Consider the following 21,237-nt stretch of genomic DNA (forward strand, 5'->3'; position numbering starts at 1 on the left):
ATCTGTTGCTCACAATCTTTATCAAATCCAGGGCTCTTATGAACTAAAAATGGAAAATTTTTTCTTACAAGATCAAGAAAAATCACCATATGTAAATAAAGGGCAGAAAACCCACTTGAGAATGTCTGGTGATCCAAAGAAAAAGATAACAACTAAAAAGAAAGTTTAATAGTTAATTGGTTCAAATAGTTAGAACTATTTTTTAAATCATATTCGTGCCAGGAAGGTATTTCTTCAATATCATCACATATTCACATAAAAATACTAGGGAATTGCAAATCACGATTTCAACATCATCATCCAAGCCTGCAGAGTACTGAAAAGCACCAGCATGATAGACGCCCACAATCCACCTATGATTGCAAACTTTCCATTACACATGGGAAGCCCACAACTGCAGCAGCTTGTTTTGAACAGAATGACATGGACAATACCTGAATTTCTAAGAAAGATATTCTGAGTCAGACTAAAGGGCTGTCTAAACCCCAAGGCTGCCTCCAGTGGGTGCCACCCGCAGGATGAAGAGCGCTTGTAGTCATGAATTCCTAAAATATTGCTCCTCCTTTCAACACTTGGCGACTGTATTTAAAAGTATGCCAATAGATTTTTCTACTTTTTCCGTTAAGTCTTTAAATCCATATAATCTTTTGGCATTCACCAGTCCTGTTGCAAAGAGCTCCTCAGCCTTCTCATATGTTGTACAGACTCCTCCACTGCCACACACTGTGTACATTTCATGTACCCAGTTCCTGTATTGTAAGAGACTGTGAACAATAACTCTTTATGCCACTCATAAGCCTTAAAAAAACCCTTGGTTGTCAGTTTTCCATGCTGAAGACTCTTGTTCTGAATATTTTACCCTTATCTTTAAATAGCTTGCTCCCTCAGCTTTAGAGACAATACTTTTTCCACAACAATGAGCAAACCAGTTTCCTCAAGCAGGCAGTGTAAGTGCCAAACCCTGAACTACGTGGCAAATGGATGCAATCTTTTTTCTGCGCAGTGAATGAAAATGAACAGCTTGTCTTCTAAAGGAGCTACTCAAAGTTACCCTGGTTGAGTGGGAACTGATAATACACAGGGAACACACTTGAGACTTTTTCCACATACTGAGTTTATTCTTGGCTAGACAACCAGTTTAGCTTTACACTAAAACCTGGACTTTAAGGCTTGCATTATGTATGAGAATCCAGATAAGTTTACAGTGTTAATTATACCACACAAAAGAAAACCTGCCATCAGCAATTCAATGCATCATTTACATCATCAAAATTAAAAGAACAATTCCCTCTCTTCCAGTAAATTTGGGCATAACAACTGCATCACTTTACCAGTTCAGCTCCTTGCTCTTAAGTTACTGATTCACAGGTATGCTCCTATTAACTCCAACAATTATGAAAGTGAGTTTTATCACATGAACTTTTGACTGGGATCCATTACAATGCCATTCTGCCTCTCCCACTGCATCTAGAATATCATGGTTTCAAAGTTCACGGTGCTTTGCAAAAGCAATTTATTTGCCATGGGCATGCCCGGGGTACTGGTTTCTTACTTTACTACAAGAGACATCCTCCAGAGCTCTATCAGTCTGAGAGGGTTAACAGAAATTAACACACAGAAGAGGGGTTTTTGGTGTTGTCAGCAACAAACGTTTTCCCATACATGTAAGTACTAAGGGGTTGAGCACGGAGTGTTGATTATGGCACTACTTTAATTAGTCTGTAAGATCATGATTTGGTGCTAAGTAATGCACAGAGCAACCCTGGCATTCCTGTAAACTGTTTAAAATTTAAGTATTAAGGAGCATGTAAGAGTGGACAAGGGACACAAAGGGTGAACACTGGTAGTAAATACAATGAGCGAAGACAAGTCACAGCCTCCTATTTTAGCAGTCTCAAGTAACATTTAAAGGCACGACTTACACGAATGCCCAGGGCAATGAGACATGTAGGAAGGACGGGAGAAGTTCTTCCAATTATTAGGCTCAAGAGAAAGAATTGAAGAGAGGCCCTCTGACTCAGTGAGCAGAAACCCTGGCTCTCTGGCTTACTGAAGCCATGGTGACAATACAGTAACATTCAGCAGCAGGAAATGAAAAAGAGGAAGGTCATATTCATTTAAGCTCAACCATATTAGAAGCTAAAGGCACAGCAGATAGACGTAGAGCCTATGAAATGATAGGAACAGTGATCAGTGAGCTGTAACAAAAAATGTAAGTTTTCAAGACAAACTAAAAACAAAAGGAAAAAAGGTAATGCCATGAAGGGATGATCTCCAGAAAATGTCACCATGTCACATAATACACTTTTTTTTTTTTCCCTGGAAGAGAGAAAGGGCTGATCAAATTACAAGGTGCAGAGATGCAGCCCTGCGAATAGAGTGCTCCCTGCTAGGCTGTCTGTCCCACTGCTGCAATGCTCTGGCCCAGACAGCCTGAAGTCATGGCCACCACTCACCAAGGTGGAACACTGACAGCTTATCCTGCAGCCTCATCAGCACACCCATGCTAAAAGGCAAGGACAGTCAGCAGCAAAGTCCTCAGTTATGCAGTGTCTGGACTCACTGTCACAGCCTACAGAATCAATTTGTTTATTGTTACAGAATGCAAGACAAAGATCTCAGAAGCACCCCGTCACAGAACTCCACCTAAACAAACAGAGACTATTCGAATTTACAAAAGGAACATATTCATTTTCAGTTAAGCAGCCTTCCCAATGATCAGCACGCTCATAAAGAACACCATGATGAAGAAAATCCACATGAAAAACCTGTCCATCACTTTTGCAACTTTTTTCCACTCAATTCCTTTGGCCCGGTTTGCTTTATGGTCTCTAACACAATTAGCAATATACTCGATATTTTTAATCAGCATTTTGTAACAAGAACAGCAATTAACAGTCTCCCTAACATTTTCACCATGAACTCCATAGCTTTTATTCCAATTTCCATTGAGCTTCTCCTTGAGATTACAGTCATCATTCCTATTGGAAAGAGGACTCCTTACCTCTTTGTGCCTCCTCTGACACCCATCATCCCCCTCTAACCTACATTCTTCTTCCTTCTCTCTTTTTGGACTTGTGCAATTTTCACCCACATCATAAACAAAGAAGATTTTTGACATATAGTCCAAAATAACCACCTTGGCCCATTGTGGAACAGGCTTTGCTTCTGAGCCGCAATGATGGAGATTCATTATAATGATTGTCAATGCAGTGGAAGCTGTGATCATGGTCATGGTTGCTATGTAGTACTTTCCTGGAACACAAAATAAAATCATATTAAAGATGCTACCCTAATAAAAAAATTCAATGAGAAGTAATAGTGTGACAACTTAGTGTTAAGCATAAATGCAAGTGAAACATTTTTAATCACCCCAATTCTCTTAGATCACAATTTACCATTTAAAAACAAAGATCAAAGCCATTAAAATAAAATCTCATTCTCATTACTGGCTTGTCTTTATCAGATGAGTAAGTGACTACTGCATGAGCATGATAAATATTTGCAACTAAACCCTCTGATTTCTTGAAACACATCCATTCAGAAAGCAGCTCAAAAATGTTTCTCAAGAGCCTTGCTCTTTTCCTAGTATCTGCAAAATCCCCATGCCAATGGCTTCACATGGCACCTTGGAAATCCCACTTCCTCATGTATTAACAACCGTGATGACAACACTTTGTTTGAGCTATTGGTGCACCCCACACCAGCAGATCCATTCTTTCACACTCACACACATCAGTGAATATCCAGACCTTGCTGGTATCCACAACCAGTGTGCTGCCAGCTCAGAGGTCAGAGCTGAAGGGTGGCAAGCTGAAGTGAATACAAGCTGTGCTCCTCTGCCCTTGCTTTTGGCAACTGAAGTACACAGCTGACCACCCAGACAACCTACGCAGAGAGGCAGCTCCCAGCCCTGCTCTGCAGCCTCTGCAGGAAAAGCGAGGGCTGACAGCAATGACACAGGACATGACACAGACAAGTGTGATGTGAGCCCATTTTCGAAGGGATTGGAAAGGATGGCAAGGGAGAGTGTGAGAATAGAGAAAACAGACTGAAGCTAGCTCCCTTTCATTACACATGAAGTTTTCTGAACTCCCAGACATAAATTAAATTTCAGCATAATGGATTCCCAGGAACTATAATCCAATGTAGCAATTGTCAAATATTAAGTCAACTGTGAGTATGCCAGCTAGGCCATCCAACCATCTGGATGTGACAGAAACATATATTGAAACAGTCTGACCTCATGCTTATAGCTCTTGATTACACTTAATGTGTTAGTTCTAAAATTGTCTTCCATTACTAGCTTTATTTCAAGACGTGATACCATAATTCTAAACACCTAGCTATATTTAATAAATATAAAATAGCTAGTTAATGTATAATTTAAAATAAACACAAAATAACTTTTAAAAACCGCAGCATACCTATACAAATTCCACACACATTTTAAGTACTTCACTATGTTTCAAAAATCTTCCCAGAAACCACAAATTACATACAGATTCCCTGACGTACAGCCCTGCTGTTAGTGAGTCATGCTTAAAGACAAAGCTTGTAAAGCTCACCTATCAAAGGTACATTTTCAGATGGGGGCATGATCTCTGCAACCATCAGCTGGAACACAGTCAGAGCAAGAAGAACTGTAACACCCAGAGACACTTTCTCACCAGAGTCTGCAGGGAGATAAAATCCCAGTGGGGCCAGGAAAGAGATCAAAATGCAGGGAAGCAACAGATTAAATATGTAGAAAGAGGACTTCCTTTTCAAAATCAGCGTGAAGGTCACATCTGGATAAGGCTCAGAGCAGCAGCCGTAAGTGATAACATTCTTAACTGCTGGCATACCATGAATCTCCCATTCCACATCTTCTATGAAGTCAGAGAGGTCACCACTATCAAGAGAATTGATGATGTCTACCTGATTACCATTATAGGTCCAGGACCCAAAGGTAAGGTTGCACTGCTGGCTGTCAAAAGGAAAATAAGACACATCCACTACACATGAACTCTTTGTGATAGCAGGTGCATCCCAAGTGATTTTTCCATCATATCTCAGCACTACATTAGTATTTACTGGTTCTGAAAAGTCATCATCAGCCCTAAAAGATAGAAAAATGACAATCAGGATTGAGACACAACAACTTAAGAGCGTGGGCCAGAGAAGGTGGGCAAGGGGGAAGACCCTCCTTTCGCACCATTAAAAGCATGCTTCTGAAATCATATTTACACTGAATTTTAGTAGGAACCTACTATTAACCATTATTTACAGGTATGAGTGCCCATGAATGCCAAACATCAGTGCTGCTAAATTATGTTGTATTTGCTGGCCATAGCTTCTTCAAACTTGACCTCAAACAGGATACAGTAGGATAAGAGTCCATTAAAAGATGAAAACAATCTGCTGGTCATTATTGGCCTGGGAAAGCAGACAAGGAGTGCAGCCTTTATGTATCAGTTTTTTGTGGACAATCTTCCAGAACTTCCTAGGAGCCTCAGCATAAAGCACTGCAGACAGCCAGGGTATTCAATTCTCAGTGCAGAGAAATTCAGAATAGCTTTGTTGTGTAGCATAATTTTCAGATCTTGTCTATAGCTTTATTGCAAAATATTTAGATTATCAACAACAAATGTTAAGGCAACAAACATACCCCTTGCTAAGGTAAGGTAGTGATGAAAGTTTAGACTCTGTGGGCCAGTTGCTCCTTTAACCCCCTCCCTCCCTCAAATATGCAAGCTGATTTTCTCCAGCCACACTCACTTGTTATATAGGACAATATCTGGTCTCCAAACCAAATTGCTTGGAATCCTGATAGAATCCAACCCATCATATTTATCTTTGTCCCATCTGAGGTATGCATCATACCAGCTTTGTCGAATCCATAAGTAAGCTGACAAAATCTGGTTCCTTTCATCCTGCATAAAAATGTAGAAATATTTCTAGCTGAAGGTAACAAAATGACATCTTAGACGCAGACAGCATTTGTGATATGGCTTTGATGTAGTGCTCAAAACAGGCCAGAATACTGACAGGCCACAAAATAATTCTCAGACAGGCATCTGGCCCATACACTGTACAGGGAAATCACTGGTTTGGACTTTTGCTTGTGCAAACCTTCTTCCCTCAGCACCCTCCCTAGTTTTAATCACAGTGTCTAAGGCTCCCAGTATCTTCCTAATTTCCTTTTGCAAGTTTCAGAATAGCAAACAGCTAACAGATTCAGGCTAAGAAATCCTTTGAAAGCTTGGCGAGGCCTTGAAATTATAATTCAGAAGTCACAAAAATAATCTTCCCTTCTCCCTGCAGACACATTTTCTTTTGCCTTAAAAGTATATCTAGAGAACCATATTTACAAAAATTACTGAAGGCTAATTTTAGGGATTTTATGTAGAAATTAATTGCATCTTAGAAAAAGCATTTGCTATATTTAAAACTCAGCAATGGTTGCCTGGAGGGTGTGATACCAGCACCTAACTACAAAAGAAGTCTTAAAAATTCAGCAGCTCTGAGTTTCCAGACTTATAATGGAAGCCTTAAGTGTTGCAACCAGAGTGGAATCTACAAAAAAACGGGGAACAGGACACACACACACACCCCTCCCCCGCCCGTGAGGAAGCATTTCTGAAGCTGTCGCAACAAAATGAAGGCTGCTCTTCGTATTCCAAACAAAAGGCTTACACCTAGTATATTTCTGCATAATTTTAGAAAAACAGAACTGTGCTTTTACTCACCATGTCTTTAATTTGGGACAATGTGATCTGAAGGGTGACATTCAGTACTTTATCTGTGTCTTCCACTGGTCTCAGAGCATTGGAGTAGTCTTCAAACAGTTCATTAAACAGCATGTGAGCATATTGTCCTTTGGCTGATTCTACAGCTAGATAACATGGACTTGTTCAGTACAATAGATTAAGCACCGAGCAGCATCAGAAAACACCCTCTTTCTACTGCTTCAAGCAGTATTTGCTATAAATATATTTATCATTCATATATTGTAGAATACCACGAGTTCAGCTACAGAAGTGCACCTGATGAAGCTATTCAAATAAAGACAGCATTCACCTGGAGTAAATGAACAGCTAACTCAAGCTTTTCACTGAAAAACACTCTGTATACAGCAATTCCTACATTTTTTGAAAGTAAATATAATCACTTTTATTTTACCAATGACTTTCACAGGCAGAGTTTACTGACTTCCAGTCAGCAAGGTCTGAAATCACACCTACTCACAGGATAACGGCTTCTGGTATCTCCCCAAACCTAGCACTGGTAAGATTCCTGCTACTTCCAGAATTTAGTCTTTTTCTTTTTAAACTACCACCTGTAAAAATCTGAGCTGCTTTTCTTCACAAGCTGGCAATTGCATGATGTGTGAATATATCTTAGCACCAACATCTTTTCCAAACTATGTATTTGGAGATGCTTCTTGCTATCCAGTCTTAGATACTAAGGATAATTTACTGAAACTTGAGGTTTTAAATGGCACTTTTGCTGTTTCATACTGTTTTGTATGTCACAGTTTCTCTAGGCAGCCTCTGTATCATCTTTATATAGATTCACAAATTTCTTCAAGCAAAGGGCAAGGACAACAGGACCACTCTGTTACAACCCACCCCGAAGGCGAGGTAACTGAGGTTCGTGTTAATAGATCCTTTGGGATGGATTAGAGTGAAATGACACCGAATGACTGGTTATGTATAAATACATATATTTATGTGTGGCAGGTTTATTTTAGAACAATTTGGTTGCAGTGGTGTCACTGCAACTATGCGAAAACCAGAAACTCTCCAACAACATCTTTTCAGTGTTAGAGAATTAGGCATTACTTTATTCTGGGGAGGATGTTATTCTGAGTCAGATGTGCAATAGAAATTATTTCATCCACACATGTCCGGGTTGTGCAGTGAAAATCATTCCATCACACATGGTTCTTTACCAGACTTTTCACCTATTTACACAGAAAAAACCCAAAGAAATTCACATTCACTCATCTTAAATTACACAGTTCTCCGTGTTCAATCTCCTATTGGTTATTGATCCCTTCCCCTTCGATGCTAATCCGGTCCTCATTCCTTGGTTCTCTTATCAATCTTTTCCCAGACCAGGTGTCTCCGACAGCACCAGGGGGGTGATGCCCCTTAATGTTCGTTTATTTCCTGTGCATCTTCTGGCTACTCCCAATCTGTAGATGTTAAACTCATCAGGCCTCACCCGGTGAACAGGGTCTTTTGAAGAGAAACTTCAATTCCCCTCCCCCTGGGCAAAGGCGAACAAACCCCTGACCAAAGCTACAAAAAAATTTTTTTAAAGTTGTATCAATTCCAACAATGGGAAAGAGGTACGTAACCGTATCGGTTATTATCTATAGGAATGAAACAATATAAAAGCATCAAGATTACACCTAAGAAAATACAGAAGAAAAAGAAAGAAAGAGGAATAAAGGATAAGAGTAGATAATGGAGAGGACAGATATCACCATACAGGATAGAAAGTATTATCCCATCTCACAATATCTGCTTCTTATCGGTCTTCTCCCTTATCTGGTTCAAAACTCATCTTGTTGCTAAACAAAGGTTGATTTGTCGTGGTGATCTCTGGTGATGAGTGCTCACCCCCTCTGCACCTGGCGCGATCTTACGCAGCTTCAAAAGCTCTCCCCCTCCCCTTCGGTTGTGGGGCACAAATCCGGCCTCATCAGAGCACCCGCTGCTTTTGCAAATGGCCAATTGTTTGAGTCATTATCACTTCAGCATTTCAGTCCCTCACACACTCGCAGCACTTGCGCAAATGCCAGGCGGCAATACGTAGGGAACAAGTGCTTTGGAGTACATCTCTCTCTGGTGATTCACACTGATTTCCTGGACTAATTAAGAGTTCAAAACAAATCTTCCTGACTAAAAAGGTATTCCCGAAGAGCACTGCAGTTCTGGTCGTACCTGATCATTTTGTCGATGCATCAGTGAGACAACGTAAAACTAAACAGATTAAATACTTCTGGGGCTCAGCCATGTAGGGTACATCAGGTCACAAGATCCTATCTGAATAAAATAAACCTCAATGCAACATTTAGCTAGCAAGCAGTATTCTCACCTTTGAGTCTCACTGCTGTGAACAGCAACCATAGAGAGACGTAAAAGGAAGAGAGGCTCCTTATCTTCATTTCTGGACCTTAAATAAAACTGTTCACCCAAGGTCACAGAAGTGTTTACCACTATCCAAAACTGTCCAAAAAGGTAAATCAAGTTGCACAGCAGCATCAAGGTTCTGACACACTGATGCGCTTCTAGAAGCAGCTCGGTCCTCCCTCCGCAGCTGTCAGTCCTGCAGCGATCGATGGGCTTTGTCCCTGCCACGGCCCGGGGCTCTGCTGAACCCTCCCTCTCTTGGTAACCTGAGCGCTGCCTGGTCTCAAGCTGATGCTGAGACAGAAAACCAACAGATTGGGTATCAGTGCGAAAATGGTATTCCATTCCATTTTTGCTACAAATGTAAGATTTCGTCCAATTTATGACAAATCCTTTTACAGTTTTTTGGAGGGCTATGCTTTACTGCACTTATATTCTGCAATGGCCTGCTCAGAACCAGTCCTATGGAATTTGTGGACCTTCACAAAAAAGTGATCTGACTCAGTACTTTAATAGGAATAGTTACACTGTACATCACACAGCCAATATCACATGGAAAAAAACCAATAACCACAGCCACAGCCTACTTACTTCCATGCTGACAAAACAAGGTTTTCATTACCAAAGTGTTGCCACATGGAAGAGATGCAGTTGCAACAGTCAGACAACAAATCCAATATTTGCCCAGTATCACTGTGCAAACAAGAACTTCAGCAGGTGGAGACAACTTGGAGACCAGTACTCAGCACAGTAAACCAGGAGCAAAACTGCACTTTGCAGGTAAAATGCCATTTCCCTTATACAGTACAATTTTTCACAGGTGAACTTGACAAAAAAATTACAGTTACTGGATAGCACTTACATTCAGCCAAAAGAGTTTCAGTAAAAAGATATGAACATGAAACAATATCTCACCTGGCCTTCCATCTCAGCCCAATGATCAGAACTTCAATAGCTCTGTCTATATTACTCACGTTGTCAAGTTAGCTTCCTAGTACCACAGACATTCCCTTTCAAGTTTCTCAGAGAAGAGGAGATTACTTCCTCCTCCCCACAGTCCAATCCATCCTTTCTGATATACTGCAGTCCCTTTTGCCATCCTTTTGGAACAGATAACAGAAAACAGTCACTAAAACAGAAAGTGAAAATGCAGAGTGAACTACCAGGGGAAAAAAATCGGTCCTGATCCACAGAAAACATAAACCACTGTTGCTTTACTCTTGCACTGTCTTTTGGCTAGAAGAAAAGTTATCCCTCCATACACATAATTTCTACACGGCAGCACTACAAGCAGCCACTGGCTAATGTTTGTGCTTTTGTGGGATGTATAAATCAATTACATTTATGGTCAGGTTTACTAGGTAAGCAATAAATAATTTTGGTCAAAGTTCCTGTAATGAAATCCATCTCTGTCATTTCATTTGCTGAATTGTCAAAAGGGTAAAAAACTAGAAAACAGTTTAGAAGTCAAAAAGGTCAGAACAGCCCCTAGACAGTATGTAATAACCTGCTCTCTGTGGGATGAAGTTATATGATGCTAGAGACAACAAAAATCGGAGATAGAAGACAAAAGATTTTTGGATACAGTCAGATCAGTGCATTCTCAGGGGATAATTTTAGTCTACAATAAATTGCCATTCTGTCAGCAAGGAGCTACTGCATCACATCTCTTACTGCAATTACAAGAGTGATCAGGGGTACTGCTTTAAGAGACCCGCTATAAACACTACTGGAACCAGGACTAGCCTTGCTCTACCACAGGCTTGAGACAATGGTGTGACCTGTTACATCAGCAATACATACATGTCAAGTAGTGTGGGCTGATGTACTTTAATTTGCATAAGATCACATATATTAAAGAACTATGCACATTTATTGTCACAAAGTCTTCTTGAAGGGAAACTGCAGGTTCTCAAAAGACAAAACCATAAAGCATGTTTGCATGTTGCTTACCCAATTTATTCTTATATGCATATACAATTCCATTATATTAATTATCAACTTGCAAAGGGATAGATCAGAAGCTCTGATTTATAACCTATAATATTTTCAGTCATCACCCTGGGCATACAGACAGGTAAACATGAGCATACATGTATTAGACATGCTTGTTATGTTTGAGATGCTGCATTGATTGCACAGTGCTTGCAAAAGTAAAACGAAAATACATCCAAAAGCCTTTTCAATATGGAAGACACAAGAAATTTAACAATGTTAGTATGACAGACCGTTTGGCTTCTTTCTATTTCTTCAGAAGATATCTGATTTGTATTTTTAATCAAAATGTCCCTAATGTAGACATTTTATGTGAAGACTGAGCATTAACATTAATTTCTTATTGATCTGAGAGATTAATCTACAAACCCACACTTCCTCAGAATATAGTTTTAAATTTTGGCATAATCTATGGCAATACTGGTCCCAGATCAAACATCCCATTTAACTTTTGAATGCAGGCTAAATTTACAGTTAAAGAGTTTTCTTTCTTTACAGTAAAAAGTTCTGTTACCAAGTCAGAAATTAATATATAAGATACTAAGCCGTTTACAAAGATAATTTAAGAAGAGTCACGGGTGTCGGGAAGTTAGAATGAAGCTGTTAAGCACTCCCAGAGCTAGAGTGGTTCCCAGCGGAATTCACAGGGATGCTGTCGGAGCCCCGCTGCCAGCAGATGGCCCTGTCACCCAGCCTCCCGATCCACCCGGAGAGACGAGGCGCTTTATCACACAAAAATCGCATCGTATTATAGTCTACTTCGATCAGTTTCGCAGATTATTTGCCTTACCTTTGATGTAAGACATGGTGAGACAAGATGTTCTTTTAAAGAGAAAGATAAGCAGAAGGAACAAAAGCGTTTCGTGGCCGAATCCGGGGTCTTTCCGGGCTTCCTTCTCGGACAGGACCTACAGACCTGAGACCAGTCACGGGATGGTTTCAAGGGAGCGAATTCAAGCCATTGTCGTCAACTGTGAGGCGATGCAAAACCGTGTTTGGAGCACTGGCGGCTTCTGCTGATGCGGAGAGTGATTAAGGCCCATGGCACAATATCCTACCCGGCTTCCACGTATTTTGTTCAGACATTTGACTTCGTGGGAATGAGTATGGGCTGTTAACACAGCAGAACACTGCGTTTATGCGCACATTCAGCGGGACAAGAGTGGGCCATTCATTGGAGCACTGAGCTTGTACACCGCTCACATAACACATGTAACCTTTTATGGTTCTAGACACACACATACACTATTACCAAGGCATCATAAAAAAACCTAAATTCAGTGTACTGCCCTGTAAGGGAAGTTTGACTCTGCATGTGCTCTAAGGACAGACTGAAGAGGAGATGACATAGGAGAGATCTCTTTCATATTAAAACTTCCAAAGTCAGATAATTATCTTAGCCAAATATAAGCATTGTAGGTAAGAAGTGTAAAAACATATTTAGAATATTGTTCTTTGAATCGTTCTTCTGCATAAAATAATAATTTGCTCCTGAGCCTAAGGTTTTTATAGGTACATTTTCAGAATTTTTTAATAGATTCTTACCCTTTTTTGCATAAAAAACATTAAGAGTTTTTTAAACCTTCAACTGAAAAGCTGCAGATACTGTACTATCACAGGCCTCAAGGCTTTATAGACAGATTTATAATCCATCCCTTCATCAGAGAACAATAAAGAAGAACAGATTGGTTTCTAAGCACAGTTTGTAAGAAGTGTCTCACAGTCTGCTTCTAGTTGCCTTCCTGCCAATTTTTCCCCACAGAAGCTGTTAGATTCACTTTCTTCACAGCATTTGCTACTGAATATTATCTCGTGATAGGGTCAAGCAGCACACTAACTGTTCAGAGTCAGACTTCTCTCCTTAGACTAACTGGTCTTAACAGCACGGGTAACAACAGCTCTTGTTGCCAGCAGAACAGCCTCACCGTGCCTGCTCTAGAGAGCACAGCACTTCATTTAGATGCAACATGTTACTCTCCACCTCATTTTTTCTTACCCACCTACTGCCTCTTCCTTCCTTCTCTCTAAAAATCCCCTACCACCCAAAACCAACATACTCATTCATATTTTCTTCCACCCTGCTGTACACACAGAAGATAGGAAATACATTAGGAAGTCTCACAATTCTATGTCATGAGATAATGTGGAATGTTAGCCACATTTTCCACAGGTGGGAAATCCTCATTGCACATTACAGTTGTGGGGTTTTCTGAATACAAACTATTTGGGTGCACTTACACAGGCAGCTTGGCTGACCACCTCCCAGCCCCTGAAGAGAAACTTTTTGAATCTAGAAATCTGGCATTATTTAATGTGGTCTAAAATGCAGCAGGTTACTCCTTTTTCACCACAGTGCTTACAAGCTCATTAGTATTTTGTTCATCAGTACCTGGCAGGGTTAAGGACAAAGCTCGTTTATAATTTTAGGTATCAGAAAGCTATTTTATACACATCTCTTTCTCATTGGGATAATGTCTGGCTTTGTAGCATGCCTTTGAATGGCCAATTGCAGAATCTGTGCTCTACACAAAGACAACCTTTGGGCCTAGACACAAATCACAACTTTGCTCTGATAGACAGCCTGATGCTCCAAAATAAACTGAATTAGAGAAAACTTCCTACGCACAGCTACAAGTGTGCTGACAGACTCAAACATCTTCCTCTTGATCATCACTTTTGAGCCATGGAAGGCAGCATGCTACCTCAGCTTTTGGAGTAGAGGGAAGCCTCCCAGCTACCACTGCAGACTGAAGACAGCTCTAGGTGCCCCAGCTTGTATGCATATCACAAAAAAACCCCAGAGATTAAACCACTATCTGAACAGGAAAGATTGAAAGGCAACAGTTTAGACACTAACTCAAAACTAAAGTTTCATCTCTCTCCAGAATTTAGAGGTGGATGGGAACATCTCTTTAAAACTCATCACATCCACAGGAGTATCTGCATAGAAGGTTTAGCACTTCCAGAAAACAAGTGCTCTCCTGGTAAGCTCATATCCACCCTGCAACACAAAATATGGCACAACAACGTGGCGGGGATCACAACTCTAAATTAGCACAATGCATTTAGGCCCAAATAAACCTCCCTGTGGGATAAAGCCAGCAGCAACTACTCATCTCTGAGGGAAAAGAACTTTTGATGAATCATGGGTTTAGCTACTGACACATCTTATGGTACATGGGTACTGATATTCCTTAAAATGTCCTAGCATGAACACACCTACATTGTGCTATGGTTTAAGCAAAAATATTTCCTCTTGAGCAAAATATTGCAGTAAACCTCTGATTTGTTAAAACTCTGCAGCTACACTCACTCTGGCACAAGAGCATCATTTATATCTTGGGAACAAAGCACTGCCATTTCAGCTGAAGACAGCAACCCTTTTCTTAAGTCTATGTAAACACAGTGGCTCAGTGAAGAGAGGCTGGATTCATACTGTTGGTTTTTACCTGCAAAATTCCAAGCAATAGTCCAAAGACATGATATTGTTTTCTTCTTTTCAACTCATAACAAATGTATTGAAATTAAGTTCTTCCAAGGGAAAAAAGAAGCTAAAGTGGTAATACAGGGAGTCACCACCAAGGAACATCTTTTCTTTGGTTGAGTGGGCTGAAAAAAATTATTTTGCCAATAAAGACATAGGATTTGCCATCTACAAGTGTTAGCCTACAACACTGACCTGAATCTTACAGGCTTAAGTAGCTGCTATTTTTCAAGTACTGTGGAAGGTGATATGAGGTATAAAAGCTGTTAAGGCCAAAAAAAAGTGCTTTAACATTAAATTACTACTATAACCACATATTATCTGATTGGTTTGTGTGCTTTGGAAAACATCTGCTCCTTGCCTGCCAACAATTGGCAGGGGGCTGTGAAGTAGTTTTGCCAATTGTTCAGCTGCCTTTAGCTTAAGGAAGTGCATTTTATTCTGAAACAGAACCAAGATGTTGGACAAAATGCAAGAGGGATTAGTGCAGTTTATAGCTATAACAGAGCTATGAGAAGTCAGACTATCCTACAGTCATCCTGCAGTTATTGCAGCTTTTGGGAAATGTATATAAAAGTACAAGAAGCAGTTCCTCAAGCCAGTAGAAAAGAGCTAGTGTAAGAGCATTGCTAGAACATGGAGCAATTATAACAACAAATTCCATATTGGCTTTACTCCTGGGCTCTAACAAAAGGAGCATATTACATTGCCATGTGAGACAGCTGCTCCTTATCCAATGGTTGTAATGACGGAGGTACGGTCTATGCTGGACTGTGATGGATAATTGATTTGTTCTTGGTGGGAAGCTATACATAAGGAAAAAAGCATGGGACTTGTGACACACATAGTTCTATCATTCTTTCTCTTCTGCCAGTATTTCAAGGCAATATATTGGGGGTGCTGGTGGGTGAGAGGCTGGACATGACCCAGCCATGTGCACTCACAGCCCAGAAAGCCAAACGTGTCCTGGGCTGCATCCAGAGCACCGTGGGCAGCAGGGCCAGGGAGGGGATTCTGCCCCTCTGCTCTGCTCTGGTGAGACCCCACCTGCAGTGCTGCATCCAGCTCTGGGGTCCCAGCACAGGAAGGACATGGACCTGCTGGAGCGAGTCCAGAGGAGGCTACCAAGTTGATTAGAGGGATGGAGCATGTCTCCTGTGAGGAAAGGCTGAGAGAATTGGGTTTGTTCAGCCTGGAAAAGAGAAGGCTTAGGGGTGACCTAATTGTGTCCTTCCAGTACCCAGATGGAGGCTAAAATAAAGATTGAGAGGGATTTTTTACAGGAGCATGTAGTGACAGGACAATGGGGAATGGATCCAAACTAAAAGACATTAGGTTTAGATTAGATATTAGGAAAAAATTGTTTACTTTGAGAGTGGTAAGGTACTCCCAGAGTTTCACCAGAGAAGCTGTGGATGCCCCATTCCTGGATGTGTCCAAGGCCAGGCTGGATGGAGCTCTGAGTAACCTGGTCAAGTGAAAGGTGTCCCTGCCCATGGCAGGAGGGTTGGAACAAGAGGGTCTTTAAAGTCTCAACACAAACAGTTCTGTGATTCTATGATTCTATTACTTCCCCTTTATTCCTGAAGAGTCTAACTACTTAAATTCAACAATTAAAAATTCTAGAAATTTCAAGAGTTCAAACTTCCATATGAATGATTCACCAGTATCTGCATATAATACAGTGAATTCCCACAGCAGAGAGTCATCAGTATTACAAGAGTTTTTCAGCTCTTTCTGGAGTAAGTATGCTTAGCTTTTCACTGCTAACATGATAAAAATGCATGAAACCATTAACTAACAAGTTAGGAAAAAATGTGAGTTGGAATAGTTCCCCATTTTACACCTTAAAATATAATACCCTTCGTATTATCTATTCTGTTTCTATTCTTTAGAACAGCTAAATGAAAACAACAGTATATTGGGTTTGCATGGACAGGTTTTGGTAGCAGGGGGCTAAAGGTGTGGCTTCTGTGAGAAGCTGCCAGAAGCTTCCCCCATGTCCAGCAGAGCCAATGCCAAATGGCTCCAGGACAGCCGTGCTGCTGGCCAAGCCTGGGCCAATTAGAAATGGTGCTAACGACTCTGTGATAACATATCTAAGAAGGAAGAAAGTTATTGTGCTGATGTAACTGTGGCCAGAGAAAAGAAGGGTGAGAATACGTGAAAGGAACAACTCTGCAGACACCCAGGACAGTGGAGGAGGGGCAGGAGGTGCTACTTCTGAGGTTTTACTTCCACTTAGGAGGGGTACAAGATCAAAAGCTCTGGCTATAGCTACAGAATGTAGGCAGAAATAAGAACAAAGGTAATTCTCTTTTCTGCTTCATGTATCAGAGACATAGAAATTACAGATAAGACAGGCATTCGTTTTCCCGGTATTCCTGATCATCATGGCATTTATTTGCCAAATACCAGCTTCCCCAGAAGACAGACACCTAAAAGCTTTCAAAACAGTACCTATGTTAAAGGTGCAAGCACTAATACAGCCATTCCTGTCTGCCAGGACAACTATTTGCACTCCTAAAATACTTGCAAAAAAACTTTCCTGTATCCCCATTTGGGAAGCACAATTTATTGCTGAAATCAATTAAATTGAATAGTCCTAGCAGGTAGTTAAATGGTCAGGCACATTCACTGTTAAAATATTTGGGTACTGGGAAACAAAAATATGAACGGGCCAGCCCCTTTTACCTCTTTCTACAGAGGCCACTGTCGTAGTCCCCCCTCCCACCACTACTAAACCCGTGCCACATACAGCCAGTAACCTTTCACAGAAGGCAACAGACAGTGCTAGAAACTGGCCTGCCTAGATACAGCACAAGCCAGTGAGCAGACACATCACAAACACGGGGGACAGCAAAAACCCAAAGCTTCCACAGAGCACAAAGCACTTCTTTATGTAGGTATGTTCAAAGTATCGGCTCAGTCTAACAAGCAGCAGCAGCTGGTGGGCACCTCAGAATAACTCCTGGGGAGATGCGACATTTGCATTACTTTAGCTCTATTTACACTTAGATTTCATGCACAGAAATAGAAATTACTGTACAAACAAGCAATTCAAGTGAACAAAGCAAAGTAATGAAAAAGATAGCTTTTAGCTGACCTTTTAGCTGATATCTCTGATATCAGCATAATCACAGAAGTGTTGCTGCACTGTAGTTAACTCCCACAGTGAACTCAACACCATGCACAGTAGTCAGTAGTAGATGGGCGCTGCCCTGCATGGACAGGGTGTATTTCAACTAAAACAAGAAGTCTCAGAAATCATGGCTAATTATCCACATGGAGGTCAAGCCAGCATTAAACTTCATCTAGGTCCCATCTTTCTGTTGCCCAGAATTTTGTTAGAAAAGGGTATACGGCAGAGCAAGACACAAAACCAGCCTGTTGAGTGATAATCATAGTCCAGGTTTGAAGCAGTGATAGTGATAGTAATAAGGGTGCTCAAAAAAGGCTTGCTCACCACAGTCTTCAGAGAGAGGACTGACTGACTCACCAACTCCTGTCCCAGTCCAGCCAGACGGTGGAAAAGATATTCCACCACAGGCTATCAAAGTGTTACAAATGCTATTAACACCAAAATTAGAAATACTCAAGCCAATGTACTTTATGGTTATGGTTGAAAATTCAATTTTAAAAAGTAACTTTAAATTCAGGAAAAAAGCAGGTCAAATTAAAGACAGTAAGTATCATATCCTAAGGAAATCATTAACTGTTAGGTGAACCATGTGCTATTTTTGTTATTTAAAGTACTGATTAAGCTAATTATGCTCAGAGGGAATTGAGTCTAGAGAATTAAATGAAATCTTTTCAGAGGCAGAGTCTGATTAAAAGCTGCTGTCATCCATTTAAACAGTAAAAGGTATCATTTTGAACATCTTATGATGACCAACATTTTTAAAAACTTTAAAAAGATTATACTTTGGTGTCTGTTATTTGGCTAATAATGTAGCTTTCCTTTGACCTAAGTGACATGTTAGTGTTAAAAATGTACAGCTATGCCAAAGATAACACCATTTAACTATTTCCTCTTTACAACTATTACCTTAAAAGCTCAGAAGTTTTTCTTCAAAACTTCAGAGTCTGCTTGACATTCTTTGCTCTCAAAGCCAAGATTATGATTTCCTCTGAGTAAAGAGCAACAATAGTACTAGTAGGCAGAAACTGTTTTTTAAAAGGCAGTATTTTATTATCTCATACCATACAAGATAAAAATGCACTCTATGCAGAAAGGTTTGACACTCCCCCCACCTTAAAATACAGACAGAACAAGCAAGTTCTGAATGAACTTAGGATCACCCAACTGTGAGGTACAAAATTAATTTCAGGTGTTAATATTAAAGTCCTGTCAAAGGCTAGAAACTATACAACTAAAAGCTGACTCTACATAAAGGAGACGATTTAGAAGATAAGCTTCTATCTTCCTGTTGGTCTCCATGGCTAGAATCTTCCTGGGGTCATACAGGGCCATCTTGCCAGGCGAGTGACATCTTCCCCGGGAAACCCGCAGCGCGCAGCAGTGACAGCAGTCCCCAGCCAGAAGGAATGCACGCCGTACTGCTCCGGACACAGCCCCAGCAGGCGCAGGGCACATCGGAGAACGGCCAGGAACTCCCTCTTCGTTACAGTCCTAAAGCTGGAGTGCACAAAGAGTGGCCCTTCCAGCTGTGAACGAGCTGTCAAATAGCTCCGGAGGGCCAGAACAGGGCACACCCATGGCTCTCCAGACAGCGCCAGGCTGATGACATGTCTCTCCTGATCCACAGGAGAATAAGGCAGAAAAAGCAACACTTTCCTCTCCATCAGCTGGAGATCACTCAGATACAACAGCTCAGGCTGAAGTACATTATGGTGCTTTGCCACCATCTCTCCTATTCGAAGTGCTCCAAAAAAAGCTACAGTAAATAAAGCACGAAACAGTAAGCATTCATAATGAGTTATGCACACAGACTCCAGAGCTCCTAAGAGAGATCGCAACATCTCAATTGTTACAGGCAAGTATTTATCCCTCAGGATACCCGCTCGACGTTTCAACCCTGTCACCATGCAACAGGTTATAGGATCTTCCAGAGGATCAGAGTTACCGGTCAATTTTGATAAATAAGAGAGTGCTGCCATGTATATGAGTGTCTTCGAAGAGGAATAATTAGATTCCACAGCCAAAAATCCTCTAATTTGCTCCGCTGGAATTGGCCAGGCTGCAGGCATTCCCATGCTTTTCCTAAAGACGAGGAATTTCTTCAGTCCTTCGAGGTAGTCCTGCCAAAGCCTATTATCCCCTGAGTGCTCCAGCAACGACAAAGTCTTCAGAGGACAAGGTCCCAAGAAATGCTTTTGATGATAACCGATCTCGCTTCCTACAAGAGAAGATCCACATTAGCACATGGTGACAAGAGGCATAAGCACACTACTTAAGCAGCAATAAAGACAGTACTCCTGAGTGCATTACACCTCCAGACAATGCTCTGAGTTTATCTGATAGACAACTCACACACAGCTGCACCAGAGATATTTTTCAAATGAGAAGCAAGCAAGATATCAGGCACTGGATGTGGTAACACTCCGTGAATTTACTAAGTTGCAGAGTAGTAACAGAGAAAACAAATAAAAATCAGTTTTTAAACCAAGAGACGGCTCACAGAAATTACAACAACAAAGCTCACACAGCACACTCCCGCCAGTAGGTAACACTATTTCCCAGCCCAGGAGGGAAAACTCCCCTGAGACATCCTTCCAAACGCTCCAGCCCCACACAAGAACTCGAGCAAAACCAAGGAGCTGCCCGGTAGCAGGCACGGCCGCGGGCGATGCGGTGCCCCTCGGCAGCGCCCCGGCCCCGGCCCCGGCCCGCACCTCCCGGCCCCGGCCCGCACCTCCCGGCCCCGGCCCGCACCTACCGGCCCCGGCCCGCACCTACCGGCCCCCGCCGCTCCGCCCCCGCCGCTCCGCGGTGCTTCCCGTCTGCGAGGCGGGGAGGTGACTACCTGCCCAGCAAGGCTCAGCTCCAGCCACTCCATACCCGGCTCCCGGGCCAGCAGCGCCAGCATCTCCCAGAAGAGCGCGGCGGCAGGCGCGGCCGGAGCGCGGGCAGCGCAGGCCATGGCAGGAGGAGGAGCAGCGGCCGCCCCGAACGAAGACTGCCAGAGCTGAGCCCTACGGGCCCTTTCAACGCCCGGGGCCGCCCGCAGCGCCCTCCTCTGAGAACAGCCCCGGAGGTCCGGAGCGCTGCCCTGGGCGATGCGAGAAGAGGGTGCGAAGCCGGGAGTGGCCTGAGAACTGGAAGGTGTGAAACGTCCAGTCGTTTATTACGTCTTCTGCCAGAGTCTGGAATGTGACTGGATTTAGAGATAAGGAAAGAGGAGAGATAAGTATTTGTGTAACCTCCCAGTTGTTCTCCTGTACTCAGGAAGACTTGGTTTCAAGCTTTGGTAGAGAGCAGCTCAGGGCAGCTGGCTCCGTTCTGATTTACTCATCAGCCCTCCTTCGCTGAGAAGTACAGGCAATGCACTGAGATGCTTCTGCACAGTTTAACGAGACAGCTGTCTTTTCACAGTAGCTATCCCTGAAAAATCCTAAGAAAAAGCAAAGCTAGCAGGCTCCTCAGCCGACAGCTTGAGCTTTTGGTCTCCC

General features: G+C 41.9%; 1 protein-coding gene across 1 annotated transcript; it reads right to left on the bottom strand.

Annotated features, from left to right (window-relative positions):
• Window positions 1-2,698: 2,698 nt before the first annotated feature.
• Window positions 2,699-20,845, bottom strand: CHRNA9 (cholinergic receptor nicotinic alpha 9 subunit). The gene is made up of 8 exons (XM_069014871.1): window positions 20,525-20,845; window positions 19,049-19,964; window positions 12,179-12,231; window positions 9,091-9,168; window positions 6,732-6,877; window positions 5,761-5,915; window positions 4,569-5,101; window positions 2,699-3,255 (listed from the first exon to the last, which is right to left on the bottom strand). Exons 1-8 carry the CDS (start codon window positions 20,706-20,708, stop codon window positions 2,699-2,701), a joined length of 2,622 nt encoding a protein of 873 aa, XP_068870972.1. The 5' UTR covers window positions 20,709-20,845.
• Window positions 20,846-21,237: the final 392 nt, after the last annotated feature.

Source organism: Aphelocoma coerulescens, chromosome 4 (genome assembly GCF_041296385.1).
Source record: "Aphelocoma coerulescens isolate FSJ_1873_10779 chromosome 4, UR_Acoe_1.0, whole genome shotgun sequence".
NCBI lineage: Eukaryota > Metazoa > Chordata > Aves > Passeriformes > Corvidae > Aphelocoma > Aphelocoma coerulescens.